General features: G+C 45.3%; 1 protein-coding gene across 6 annotated transcripts in view; it reads right to left on the bottom strand.

Moving 5' to 3' along the window:
• LOC139612136 (pleckstrin homology domain-containing family G member 3-like) overlaps positions 1–14944 on the bottom strand; it is a 28409-nt gene that overhangs the window by 12427 nt on the left and 1038 nt on the right. Inside the window, exons 2-9 of one of the 6 annotated variants that reach the window (XM_071467375.1) lie at positions 13486–13610; positions 12664–12723; positions 5725–5787; positions 3289–3764; positions 2139–2239; positions 596–665; positions 472–518; positions 164–314 (exon numbers count right to left, since the gene is read on the bottom strand). In XM_071467375.1, coding sequence (XP_071323476.1) covers positions 164–314; positions 472–518; positions 596–665; positions 2139–2239; positions 3289–3764; positions 5725–5787; positions 12664–12712 — 957 coding nt within the window. In that variant the 5' untranslated portion in view covers positions 12713–12723; positions 13486–13610. Of the gene's footprint in view, positions 1–163; positions 315–471; positions 519–595; positions 666–2138; positions 2240–3288; positions 3765–5724; positions 5788–7011; positions 7904–12663; positions 12724–13485; positions 13611–14944 lie in introns of those variants that run through there. The other 5 variants (XM_071467374.1, XM_071467377.1, XM_071467372.1 and 2 more) reach the window with 5 other exon arrangements.

Below are 14944 nucleotides of genomic sequence, written 5' to 3'. Positions count from 1 at the left end.
AAATCACAGTTTGTAGTAGATTACAACACCTTTAATGTTTTTCATGTCTCTGCAGAACCTCAAACAAAATGTGTTTTATTCTCAAGAACCAATGATCTAAGTTCCTAACATCCACTTGACCTTGTAACAGACCTGACAGATGTGTCAGGTGTGTCTGTCATACCTGGAGCAGCAGGTGGTATTTGAGGATCCTCTGAACAGGCTTGAGCAGATATGAACCCAGAGGCAGCGACCGTTTCAGCAGCGCCTGACGCTCCCGGAAAAACTTGGCCAGGGATTTATTCCTCATGCACTCGGTCAGCGCTGCGACTGAGCTGCAGCAGGCGGGAAAATCAACAGGTGTGAACCAGTGTGGACAGGTGTGGATCGGTGTGAACCAGTGTGAATTAGTGTGGACAGGTGTGGACAGGTGTGAACAGGTGTGAACCGGTGTGGACAGGTGTGGAGGCTCAGCAGAATGTCAGTACTTACTTTGGGTAGTTGGTGCAGTACTGTGTGTAGATCTCAAAGTACTCGCTCTGAAATGAGACGTTTTAATGTTTGTGTGATGAAACATTTTATCCTGAAACATTTTTATGAGCGAAGCTTCTCTCACCTTCAGGACGAAGCAGCGGGCGACAGCGACCGGGTCGTTGTCACACAGGTCGAGAGCCTGGAGCAACTCACTGTGAACAGGAGACATGTCACCATGACGACAGCAACGACGACAACAACAACAACACATCCAACAAATGTCACGTCTGCACTTCTGAGTTGATCTACAAACAGGATTAAAACTTCAGTGATGAAAATGTTGCTGACTTAATTATTTTGCGGTTAACAGGTTGACAAAACAAACACACCTCAATTTAGTAACAATTCTGAAGCTTTTGATCTAATCACATGACCTTCCTCAGCAGGTGGCATTACAGTGTAAAACTGAAAACTCTTTAAAATGTAATAATTTATGACTAAAAATCATTAAATTATTTTTTTTAGTTTAAACCGTTCATTGATATATGAGCCACTGCTGATGAAGTTCATGTGATAGGGTCAAAAGCTCCAGAACCTTCGGGTGAAACTGTTTAGTCAAAAATAAGTGGAAATAAATGTATTCAAATCATTTACATTCATCAGAGTTTCACCTGAATCAATCGACTAAACGGACAAAAAACTGAATCCAACTGTGACACGAAGGAATTTAAATTCAGCTCAGAAAAAATTGATGAGACAGTTGAAACATGATGCAATGATGTCTCCTGTCCAGCAGGTGGAGCTGGTGAACCGCCACCTTCACATGCTGATGAACTCAAGTGTTAATAAAGTTTTAGATGGAGACACTTTCACTTGAATTCAGTTCTTTTTGACATCAGAGCAGCAGAATAAAATTCATCCTGTCGTTTACTGAGTGTCAAAGATTCACAGCAGCGAGAAGCACAAACGGAAAAAGGAAAAAGTTTGATTTAGTTTGAACTGAGTTCAGCTGATGTTTTATATCGAGCACAGAAACGACTCAAACGTCTGATCAGAGGTCAAAGTTTATTCTGAAGCTGCTGAAACCTGAAATCAACTCAGGAGGAATTTTACTAACTGTTAAAACAGTCACAGGTTCATGTTCTAAAGTCAGTGTAACAGCTGATTTAAGGCTCAGTCACATCCTGCTCCTCCTGGTTTACCTCAGCTCCACCTCAGCTCCACCTGAAGAAAATCCCTCTCACAGTCTGAGCTGCTTTACACCTATGGACCTTTGATCGACGTGCTGCACCAACGTTACTTTATTTCCATCCCATATGAAGACTGCAAAAAGAGGAGGTGCTCGAGGAACTACTTGGTGCCAGACCCCCCCGGCCTGTTTAACGGCCATGTCTGGCCCATGTATTTGAAACACAAGAACAACAAGAACATCAAGAACATCAAGAACACACCCCCACCCCCCCACCCCCGAGCTGTGAAACCCCCCGCCGTGTGCACAGCAAACCACAAACCACTCCAAACTCCATGCTGTGCAGCCGGGTGGTGCTGGTCTTAGAAACAAACTCACCCTCTGACATGGAGCAGCGAGCGCTAACCCTGAGGAAACTTCACCACAACAACAACAACAACAACGTCAGGATTATATCTGTGAACCAGTTTAACTGAGTCTGGATTTTCTGTCTCACCTGTTGAACTCGTAGATGTCCTCGATGTTTCCAAACAGAGCACACACCTGCTCAGGACGAATCGACAAATCAGACTGATCGATGATGTGAGCCAGGTAGTCCTGTAGGAGCGGAGGAGGAGGAGGAGGAGGAGAGGGAAGAGGAAGAGGAAGAGGAAGAGGAAGAGGAAGAGGAGGAGGAGGAAGAGGAAGACTTTTACTGACAGATTAAAGTGAACCTGTTGCAGCTGTTTCACATTTTATTGTTTGTTGTTTGTTTTTTCTTGTCGTGTTGATTCTTGGTTTGATTCCAGTGACTTTTTATCAGAGTATTTCTGATAATTACTAATTATTTCTAATGAGGTTTAATAATGTAGGTCTGTTGATTTCTGGTTATTTCAGAGTCTCAGTATTTTATCGCTCACAGCTGAGGAACAGATTCTCTCTGAATCGTTAAGAAGCAGTAAAATTAAACGTGATGTTAACTCTGTCTCCGACTGACTCCAGAACATGGTTTTGGTTTCTTGTTGTTGCAGGTTCAGGTCTCCTGATCAGGTCTCCTGGTTCTGGTTTATCTGTGCTCCTCACTGTTACATAAGCAGCTAATCCAGAGCGTCTTAGCTGGTTAATTATAGTCTGTGATGACGGCTTCGATAGAGGAGCCACTGCCAGGTTCCGCTCACACACATCACACACTGTCCTCTGGTCTGAGCCGAACCCTGATCCTCATCGCGGACCTGAATCTGAGTCCAGTTTGACATGATGATGACTGAAGCCTCATGAAGCTCAGATAATGAAACGACTGTATCATCACAGTCTGATAATGAGAAACGAGACACTGGTGATGATTTCTCAGGGTCTTTCTTTTACGTCACCTCTGGGGGGTGCTGCACATGTGGTTCTTTAAAATCTGGTCGCTTCACTGTAGATAAGACTTTTACTTTGAAGGGTACATGTGTTTCCTTCTTGAACAGAGGTGTATAATGACTGTCATACATCAAGTCTGTTCATTGACACAGCTGCACCTCCTCTGCAGGAGAACCTGGAAATGTGTTGTTGTTTTTTACAGTGAAGAAGATTAATTAATCGCTGAATTCAATTAGTTCATTAACAACAAACGCTTCACTGAAACTAAACTGAGATGAAGGCCACTGACCATCTTCAGGACCCACCTCTACGATCATGCGCAGGTCTCTGACGTACATCCTCTCAGTCTCGATGATCTCCATGACGACCCGGTCCAGGTAGGTCAGCTGAGGGTTCGGCGCCATGCTGCCAGTTGTGAAGGGAGACGTCTGCCGGCGGCTGGAGGCTCGACTCGCGGTCGACTCTTTGTTGTTGTTTTGAATGAGGCCGATGCTCCGCCCCTTACCTTCAGATTGTGGGCGTGGCCTTGACCCCTCAGTTTCTGCTCCACCCCCTCCGCCCCCTGGGGGGCTCAGGTCCAGGTCGACGTCGGGTTCGGAGGTTTGGGTGGACAGAAGTGGGGGGGCGACGCTGTCGTCTCTGGAGGATCCGGATCCTGAGGACAGCGTGGAGATCAGGCTCACCGGGCGACGGTCTGATGACGGCAGGTCAGAGTCAGAGGGCGTGGCCGACAGAGCGCGCTCATTACTGCTGATGGAGGTGGTGGACAGGTGGGGGGACTCTGAAGAGGGAGGGGGGAGGATGAATGACAGGTATGATCAGGATGATGTCATAATGATAATAATAAAAACCTGACATTAACACAATGGCACACAAACACACACAAGTGCAGCTCTCAGCAGATCACTTTCACAATAAAAGTCTTATTCTCACCACTGACCTGGCGCTGATTTTCACAATAAAGGTTGAGTTGAGAAGATATTACATCAAGTTTGTGTTCAATGTCGACACAGTTTGGTCAGTGAGGAAACAGGAAGTGAAAGAGGCCTTGACACATTAGTTTATTAAATTAAATGTGAAGAAATGACATAGTTCAGACAGAGAATCATCGTCTCTGAACATCTGGAGTGTTTCAGGTCAGAGTTTCTAACATCTGGTTTAAGGTTTGCTCTGAGGATCAGGGTAAAGCAGATGATGAAGCAAACTTTACTCTTTGGCCCTGGCTCAGGTGTTGTCTAATTACAGAGTCCATGTTTTCTACACTTCAAAGGTTAAAATGATCAGCTGTGATCAGCTGTGATCAGCTTTATTGTGGAGGGACATCAGAGGCAATGACATCCTCAGGAAGTGATGTCACTGCAACACTCCTCTGGGGAGGCGTGTCTCAGTTTGAAAACCTCTGAGATGCAGAGTGTGTCGACTGAGAAGAACAGATTGACTGTGGTTATTCACAGTTTACAGGACACAGTTATCATCATCATCATCATCATCATCATCACTTTAAATGAACCTTTTTCGATTAAATGAAACAATTCAAAAATCAAAACTGAAAGTTTCCTTCTGCTCATTTTAAAACTGTAATTAAAGTTAATTCAGAATGAACTCAATTAGTCTTCATGAAATAATTATCAGATGAAAGAGCTACAGGAGGTTCAGACCAGGTTTCAGGTTCAGATCCTGGATGAATCTGGACAAACACACACACCACTCCCTCATAATCACAGCTGAGGAGCCTTCGAGCGAGGCAGCAACCCCAACCCTGAGCTGCTGAGAGCCAGCAGCTCAAGCTGAGAAACAACCATCTGACCTGTTTAAATAAAGTTTGAACGAATTGTGGACAGACATGAAGCAGGCTGATCATTAACTCTGATTGATTTGTTGTGATTAGATTCATTCACAGTCTGTTGATTTGATTTCTGAGCATGCTCATTCTGACTTATGTTTCACACCTCAGCCATGTTGAACAGTTATGATGGGAAACTCTGAGTTTCAGTGGAGAACAGTGGAGTTTGGCTGATATGAAGCTTATGAAATTAAAGTTTATAATGTCCAACACAAAAACATGTTACAGGCCACGTGTTAAACTTTAAATGTCCCTGTAAACTAACAGAGTCAAGTCAATGTATTAAATAAAAGTGTAAAGAGAAATGTAAACTATATTTCAATCTTTTAAATGTGATGTTTACCATCACATCATTTACCACAGACGCTGAAATACTAAATTTCATCAGCTTTAACCTTGAGACAAATGCTAACGGAATATGCTAATGCTACATGTTAGCATGCTACTAGTCAAGTCAATTTTATTTACATAGCTCAAAATAAATGATGTCTCAGGAGACTTTCCAATGTGTATGCTAAACAGTGCTAACTAGCACTAACATGCTAAATGTTTCACACTTGCTAAATGTTGGCATGTCAACATGTTCAATCAAATCTTCAAATGATTTTCATGGTTGTCAATGATTGGTCTTTTTCGCTAAATAACCAAGTATTAACTTCCTCATTTACAAGAACACCACCCTAAAGACTGTTAGTGTGCTAACAGCTCATAGCTAGCTAGTTAGTCCATGGTACAAACAGTGATTATCTAAATTAAAATGTATCTTATTGTCCTGGACTCAGAACCGTTATTTAGTCTGTAGCCTTGGAAATGTTTGTGTTAAAGAGGTGCTTCTGTTTCCCGCCTTCACTGTTTAAAATGACTGCTGCGTGGTTTTGGTCGGTGTTAGCGAACGTACCGGCTAACCCCTCCTCCAAGGGTTTAGCTAAATATCTGAACAGCAGAGACACTGACAGTCCACCTGAGACACAGAAAACACAACAACCAAACACTTAACATGGAGAAAAACAACATTTACAAGGTTAGTGAAGTTAGCAGCTAGCAGACAGGAAGCACTGGAACTGAAACATCAAACTGTTTGATCAATTATCTCAGTTTCTGGTTCAATCTTTGTGTCCTCCATCACTTCATTCCACGATGGAAACCTCATCTGAAACTAATCATTGATCTATTATTAACCTCAACTGCATTACGCTAGTTTAGCATGCTAACATGCTAACATACTAAACTATGGGCCTTAAATCAGGTTCCGGTGGTCCAACTTAGAGTGATTCAGGCCAGTTCCTGGATACGGGTCGGGTTGGGACTTAGACAAATCCATCCTGAGAATCCAGTTTTTACTCAACCTAACCTTGCCAGTGCCCCGAGGACCCTATTTTTATTTACCTTTTAGTTTTTACTCAACCTAACCCTTTACTTCAGTAAAATAAAACCACAGTGTAAAAGTAAAACACTTGATTTTAATGATGATTTTAATGTAAATTCTTAATCTGAAAAGTAACCACTTCCTCTGACTATCAGACAAATAAGTACAAGATTTATCCTGAAATGTTGGAAGGATTTAAAACAGAAATATAAGTAATGCACTTCACAGGAGTAATCACACACACACACACACACACACACAGCTTTTAAATCACCAGGAGAAACATCCAGGAGGGAGGAGGGAGGCTGTTTTCATTCAAACTGCAGAGGCTGGACTTTACACACACACACACACACACACACACACACACACACACACACACACACACACACAGCTGGCCGTTAGCTGTTTGGCTTCCTGCCAGTTCAAAGTCGGCGAGGCGTTCACTGACCCAGCAGGAAGTGAATTTATGAACTCCAGCCACTTCAGCATGATAACACGAGACTGTCGACCAGTCACAGCTCAGTGTTTACGTTCAAACACACACCTTCAAAAACAACCGTGACCTTTGACCTCTGCAGCAGTTACAGAGGGACACACAGCAGGTTTCTACGCCAACAAAGAGAAACAGGGTTCAATACAGAGACAGGTCAGAGGTAAACTGACTGGTGATGTCATCAAATGGGTCAAATACATGAAACCGATAAAAGACAAGTGACATCATCTTTTAACCCAAAACAGTCCAGACTGCTCCACAAGAAGAAAACCTGCAGACCACCACCAACCGTCTGACATCACACTGACGCCGCCACGACTCACCAAACCAGCGGCGGACAAAGACTCTTCTGAGCCGCCGATCCTCCCCGATGCTCCTGAAGGAGATCTTCACCTCCTCTTCTGAACATGAACACCTCACTACTGCAAGGTCTCCTCCTCCTCCTCCTCCTCCTCCTCCTCCAGCCAGGCTGCGCCACATGCTCCTCTGATAGCCCATCACTAAAAGATCAGCCTCACTGAAGTAATTTTACAAACTTCTCAAAGAGGAAAATGAAAACAGTCAGTTTTCCTGCAGCTTTAAAGATGCCTGAACGCTCCACAGGTCTGACTGAGTTTCTGCTGGAGAACACACACACACACACAGCTACACACAGCTACACACACTGACTGAAACTACAGAGGACGAGGACCGAAACACAAGAATGTAAAAAGAGGAAGAGGAGGAGCCATGAAGAAAGGGCACATGGAGGAGGAAGAGGAGGGAGAGAGGAGGGAGGAGTCAGGAACAAGAGGAGGAAGAGGAGGGAGAGAGGAGGGAGGAACATGGAGGAGGAAGAGGAGGGAGAGAGGAGGGAGAAAGGAGGGAGGGTATGACAGGACCAGGTCTACTGAGGACCCCCCAGTCCTGACAGATCTGTCTGGTATCTGGTTCAAATGTGGACCGGCTCTTTAAAAAGTAGTGTTCAACCGATGGTCACTAACCAACAATATTAACCATCATGCATTGCGCTCATGGTGAACGACTGTAAACATGCAGAGGAAAAGACCCAGGTAGAGTCTGTGTGTTTGTCAGTTTCACTGCTGAGCTCAGTGACCCCAGAGGTCAAAGGTCAACACCCAATGACAACTACACCCAACAACACAGAGGCTACAACCAGGTGTGACACTTCCCTTTGATTATTAGGATCACAGCTATTGATCCATTGATTGACAGCTACATTGACCAATCAGCAGGGTCTCACTACAGACAGTCACTGATATTATTATTATTATTATTATTATTATTATTATTATTATTATTATTATTAACATTATTATTATCATTGTTATTATTATTGGTGTTGGTGGGGCCCACAGCCAACTGGTCACTGTCCCCCACCTGTCCTCCACCTGTCCTCCACCTGTCCTCCACCTGTCCCCCACCTGTCCTCGTGGTAGGACTTGGTTGTTTTCCTGGTTTCTGCAGGAGCTGTAAACACAAAGGCCATGGAACTGATGTCATTAACCGGGTAACACTTGGAAGAGGTGGAGCCACTGGTGTTCGCTGGTCAGTCACACGCCACTGAGTGACTGTGAGAGCTCGTTGTCATGGTAACAACAGGACGTCTGTTATGATTGGACCAGAGTAAACAGACACTGCTGACAGGTGCACACTCAGATGACCTGAGGTGAATCAGCAGGACGACTGTGGTCATCAACGTCGGTCTTTGTTCAGTATTTGAAGTGACCGGACCTGCTGTCCTCTGTCGTCCTGCAGAGCTGCGACCTTTACCTGTCCACCTCCAGGACACTTTGAACTGAGCAGGAGACACAACATGAAGGAGACAGGAGGAGAATATTCATTAAAACCTCCAGAGGATCTGAACCGGACTCGTGAAGGATCTCCTCTGGAGCCTTTCTCACCGGGAGGGTCAAAGGGCAGAAACCAGGTACCTGAATGTGTGATGGATGTGATGAAGGAGTCAGACAGGTGACGAGGAAACAAACCTGTTGACATGTTCACTGTTCACAAACGGAGTGAGCTGATCCTCCACACCAGACTCCATTCACAGAATCCTCGATTTTAGGAGAAAGTTGTCCGTCTCTTTCTCTGCCTGTCTGGGGGTTTGTTTGTTTGTGTCACAGAGCATCTCAGAGGGGTGGGGTCATGATGAAGGATAATGGCCGACTGTTCTGGAGACAACGGCGCTTTGAAACGACGACGTCTCATCATGATGCACTGGGACAGATTCATGCTGCTGCTGAAACTGTTTCTGTTGTTTGTCCACCATCACTGACTTTGACTTCACATCTGGTGCACTTTAAACTGAGGAACATGACTCAATGATTGTTCCATCTTAGAACACACAGAGTACTGTCCACACAGATCACTGAGTACACAACCTCACATGTTCCAGTGAGAACAGACTGAACAGGTTCTGGAACAGAACAGACCGAAGAGGTTCTACTTAGAACAGACTAAACAGGTGCTAGACCAGAACGGATTGGACAGGTTCTAGAACTGAACAGATTGAACAGGTTCTAGTTAGAACCGTTATCAGCTGCAAATGTCCAGAATAAACCTGACATTGGTTTGATTCAGTCACTGTATAAACATCTCTGATGAGCTCATTCTCACCCCTTGGACTAACATGGATTCTGATCCAGACCTGGATCCACATCCATCAACATCCAACAGACGTCAAACCAGTTTGAGAAAAGGTTTTTCTTGTGAAGTTTGTGAAAATTTGAACTTTGACCTGTGAAGTCAGAGTGGTTCATCTTCTGCTAACTCTCAGATCTACCTGGTCTTTGGTCCACTCTGCTTTCAGAGCTCCAGAGTTCACTCACTGTCCACACACTTATGGCCATGTAGTGTCAGCACAACTCATTTGTTGCCACGTCAAAACAAACAGGTTTCAAACAGGAAGTAACACAGCGTTCCTGAGGAGACACGTCACTTCCTGTCAGTCTGACTGCTCAGCTGGTGAGTCACACAGGTTGAGTAACAGAGCAGGTAAACAGACGAGATTCATATCTGAGAGCCCCCACACTCCTCCTCCTGGGTGGGGGTTATCAGTGAGGAGTGTCAGAGTTCCTGCGTGCCTCGAATGCCTCACCCTGACACGATTAACTCCTTGTTTCCCCAGCAGCTCTCTGGGTTTTGTTATCACACAGAACCTGATGGACCAGACCAGGACCCCCCCAGTCTGAAGAACCTGGTCTCAAAGTCAAGACTCGACCCAGTTTCCCTGTAAACCCAGGAAGACTCCCAATCTACCAGAACCAGCTTTCTGATCTCAGACCAGTTCATTTTCATATCTTAAACAAGATGTGGTGGAGGAAGTAAAAGTACTGAAGTACAAGAACAGAACAGAACAGAACAGAACAGAACAGCATAGAACACAATAGAACAGAGAGAACAGTGAAGTAACTTGAACTTCTTGTTCTGAAGCTGTAGAGACCGAACTGTTTAAAACACATCAGCAGTCTCTTCAGATTAAATCACAACATCTACACAAACATCACTCAGTCTTTTCATTCAGTGTGTGTGTGTGTGTGTGTGTGTGTGTGTCTAATCTGTAATAATGAGGATAAAGTTAATCCAGCACAGTGAGGACCAGCACAGATTACAACTAACAACCAACACAACAACTCCTCAGATCTGACCAATCAGCTGCTCCGATTTCCATCAGCTGATCTAAACACCTGTGACAACACCTGTGAGGTGGTTCTCTGATGAAACTGAAACACACACTGATACGACCACTGATCCACACCTGAAGTCACCTGTGAGCAGTGTGTAACGCAAACACACACACACACATACAGAGACTGACACACGCACGCACGCACGCGCACGCACGCACACACACACACACACACGCACACACACACACACACATACAGAGACTGACACACGCACGCACACACGCACACACACACACACGCACACACAGAGACTGACACACACACACACACACACACACACACACACACACACACACACACACACACAGACTGACACACACACGCACGCACGCACACATACACGCGCGCACACACACACACACACACACACACACACACACCTACCTGTCGGACCTCAGACCTCGTCGTGTCAGAAACAGGCTTCAGGAGAAACAACTCATGTTCACCAGTGTGACCAGTGCAAACCATTATCAACCAGTTTACTGTAAACTATACACTCCATGCCGTCCCACTGAGATGATGTCATCAGAGTGACATCACAGCACCTGTCTTATGTAACACAGTTAAAGTCAGCCGGTTTCTATGGCGATTAAGAGTCTGGTCATGTGACCTGAGATTAGCTTTGAATGAAGAGATGCAGCATGAGACTGGAAGTGACACACACACACACACACACACACACACACACACACACACACACACACACACACACACACATACACACAGTCAACAATCAAGAAAAGGTCTCATTTAACAAACTCAGACTGAATCTAAGCACTGTATCACCCATAAGCCCTGGGGCCTGTTGCTATGCACAGACTCTGGATCAGACCTTAAATCATCAACTTCATGGTGAGCACCAACCAAACTTCTAAGAAGAAAACACTGATTTAAGCACCAGGTTCCTCTGCTGTGACAGTTCTGAGTATGAAGCTCTTAGTTAGTTCTGATATTATCTCACTTCATTACACACATCCTGCTGATTCATCACAACTAACAAAGTAACACAACACACACACTTGTCCTGATCTTCCCTGAGTCTAACCTTCAAACCTACCTCAGCTCCTGTGGTCTGCAGTGAGGAGACAGAGACCAGGACCTGGAGTACGTCTGATCAGGTCTGAGAGAATCTCCCTGCAGCTCTGACAGGAGGGGGCGGGGCTTAATCCAATTAGACTTAGAGTGAGGACGGAGGGAGTGAGACGCCACCTGCTGGACTGGACACACACTGACCTCTGACCTCTCTGAGTCTCTGTGGCTGCAACAGCTACAGCTTCACACAGCTGATTGTCACTGTGACGTGACATGGCACTTAAACACAACACAAAAATTATTTACAAAATAAAAGTCCTCATGCAGCCAGAATCAGAACCACAGGGTGTCACCTGATGTCATGACATCACTTCCTGCTGCTGTGATCTGACATCATGATGTCATAGTTTGACCTTCAGATCCTCTCAGCCAATCAACAGCTCAGCACCAGAGAAAAGAGACAATAATCGACTGATTGATTGACGATCAATCAGTCGATTATTGTCTCTTTTCAATGATCAGTCATTTGTTCTGAAGCTGGTCACCTGACAGACCCCTCCTCTGAGAGTGGGGTGAGTGATCAATATATCTATTGATATGTGATTGACTCTATGTTGCTGTTTGAGGTGTGTGATGATGATGATGACGATGATGATGATGATGATGATGATGATGTGAGCAGGTGTGAGTTCACCTGACAGACATGGACCAGTTACAGTTTCAGTCACAACAACAACGTGTTCTGAAACCATGACGGCCATTATGTGACCACACTCCAGACACACACACAGACACACACAGAGACACACAATGACACACACACAGACACTGACACACACACACACACACACACACACACACACACACACACTAACAGACACACACACACACACACACTAACAGACACACACACACACACACAGACACACAGTCCTGGATCAGCAGCGTCACATCAGTGTGAAACAGGAAACACAACATGTCTGCAGTTTGACGACTGAAAAACATCGTCAGCACACTGAGTCTGCTGCAGCTCACAGACACACACGCCTATTGTCCTCTCTGTCTGTGTGTGTGTGTGTGTGTGTGTGTGTGTGTGTGTGTGTGTGTGTGTGTGTGTGTGTGTGTGTGTGTGTGTGTGTGTCTGCAGACACTGCCGGCTCCCTCCACCACCGACCACAGAGAAGAAAGAAGAGCACACAACGACACAGAAGACAACAAAGACCGATCTGTGATCAGTTGTCAGACTCTCACCTTCACACATGGAGACGTCATAGGAGGAGCTGAGAGATCCTGCAGGCATCACACTGTCCCCTACACACACACACACACACACACACACACACACACACAGAAACACACACACACACACACACATGAGGACTCTGAGGACCACACTGGGCCCAGACAGAGGAAGTGATGTAGCACTGATGCAGGTGATTATTACACATTGATCATACTGATCGCACAACACAACACAGTGCAGATCTGATCAGGGTTGTGATCGATCAGTTTGTTTTATTGTGACACAACAAAAAGAGGATGAACAGAGTCGTTCTTCCTCTGGAAGTTAAACTGAGCCACAGACACACAATGAGTCATTACTGAAACACACAACGAGGTCCACACGCAAACACACAATGGACAATACTGAGTGTCTGTTTGTGTGTGTGTGTGTGTGTGTGTGTGTACAGTATGTTGCTGTCCACAACATTTAAAGTCAAAAGACTTTATTTGTACATCATCTTTGATAACAAACAGCTTCATGAGTCTAAAATAAAACGTCACAATAAAGGCTTTTTATAAAACTGTGAGATAAAATGTTCTAACTGTTGGAGTGTGTGTCTGTGTGCGTGGCCCTGCTCAGACCTGGTATTAACCTGTGTCCTCAGCAATCTGATCACAGGTGCACACCTCTGAGTTCACACCTAGTTTAAATGTGTCTCACCTGTGTCTGATGTCACTTCCTGCTTCAAATTCAAATAAACAGGTTTGTGTTGTCAGACATACAGTCTGTTGTCACTGTGTTTGTGTGTCTGAGTGTGTCTCTGTGTGTGTCTGACCCATCCCCCCCACCTGTCTGTGCAGGTGTGTTCCAGTGAAGGTCAATGGGCAGTGGTGCGTTCAGGGACACTGCTCTGTCAGCAGGTTCAGCTTCTGGAGTTCAGATCAGACTGGTTCGTTCCAGCTGACATAAAACACTGTGAACGCACAAAAACACTGAACGCACAAAAACGCACAAAAACACTGAACGCACAAAAACGCACAAAAACACTGAACGCACAAAAACACTGAACGCACAAAAACACTGTGAATGCACAAAAACACTGAACGCACAAAAACGCACAAAAACACTGAACGCACAAAAACGCACAAAAACACTGTGAACGCACAAAAACACTGAACGTGCTCTTTTCTGCTCGGTCAGACACATCAAGAGTGAAATGTATCAGAGCTGCAGCTAATAATCAATAAATCAGTTGATCAATCCACTGAGCACAGAGCCAGATGTTCTTCATCATGAGGATGTGTGTGTGTGTGTGTGTGTGTGTGTGTGTGTGTCTGTGTGTGGTCACCATGGAGATGATATAAAACTAATGATGCAGTGACGTCAGTGTGTCACAGTGTGTTGAGTTGTACATGATGTTGTGTTTCTTGTGTGTGTGTCTGTTGTGTTTATGTAAAACAGCTGCTCAGTGAGGCCAGGTGAGCTCAGTCAGGTGACCACACCTGAATCAGCTGTGTGTGTGTGTGTGTGTGTGTCTGTGTGTGCTCAGACGGGCGATGAAGGCGAAACTAGACGCAGCTGAAGGAACCCTGAAGAACCGGACTAACCGGTGATCGGAGACCAGTCCTCCAGGACCCTGCGGTGGAGCAGGAAGTGACATCACCAGGTGGCTGCAGCCTCAGTCCTGGACTCAGACTGGTTCACAGACTCAGGTCCTGGTCTGACTCAGCTGACCTGCTTCAGTCCTGACACGTCCACGTCACTAGCTGATCAGCTGTGAACTTATCACAGAGGAAATGTTTCTCATCAATACTCTCACCTATAACCTGTCAATCAACCGATCAGCTGATCAGCCGTGGTAACCTCAGGTCTGTCAGCAGTCTGACATCCTGTGAGAAGCGGGGAGAGACGCCCTGAGACAGCTTTCCTGCGCATGCTCAGACCGCAGTCTGTCACAGCCCCGATCAGCTCCAATCAGTCTGATCAGGTTACCATGGAAACACAATAATGACCAGACAGTCTATTATAGTTCATGTCCCTGCAGAGACAATAATCACACACACACACACACACACACACACACACACACACACACACACACACACACACACACACACACACACACACACACACGTCTGATCTGACTCCAGTTTCGCAGCCTCACAGGCGGATTTGTTTCTTCCGCTGCAGTTTCAACTTCTTCTCACACGAACCTCTTTTTAATAACGCCTCATTTAATTGTCTCATGTCTCTGGCAAACGTACAGCTCTCATCAAACACGTCTCAAGGCTTCAGTTTAATCCACAG

The sequence above is a fragment of the Trachinotus anak genome, unplaced genomic scaffold (genome assembly GCF_046630095.1).
Source record: "Trachinotus anak isolate AG129_WGS33_773 ecotype Australia unplaced genomic scaffold, CSIRO_AGI_Tana_v1 ptg000031l, whole genome shotgun sequence".
NCBI lineage: Eukaryota > Metazoa > Chordata > Actinopteri > Carangiformes > Carangidae > Trachinotus > Trachinotus anak.
This window is presented reverse-complemented; position numbering and strand designations above follow the sequence as displayed.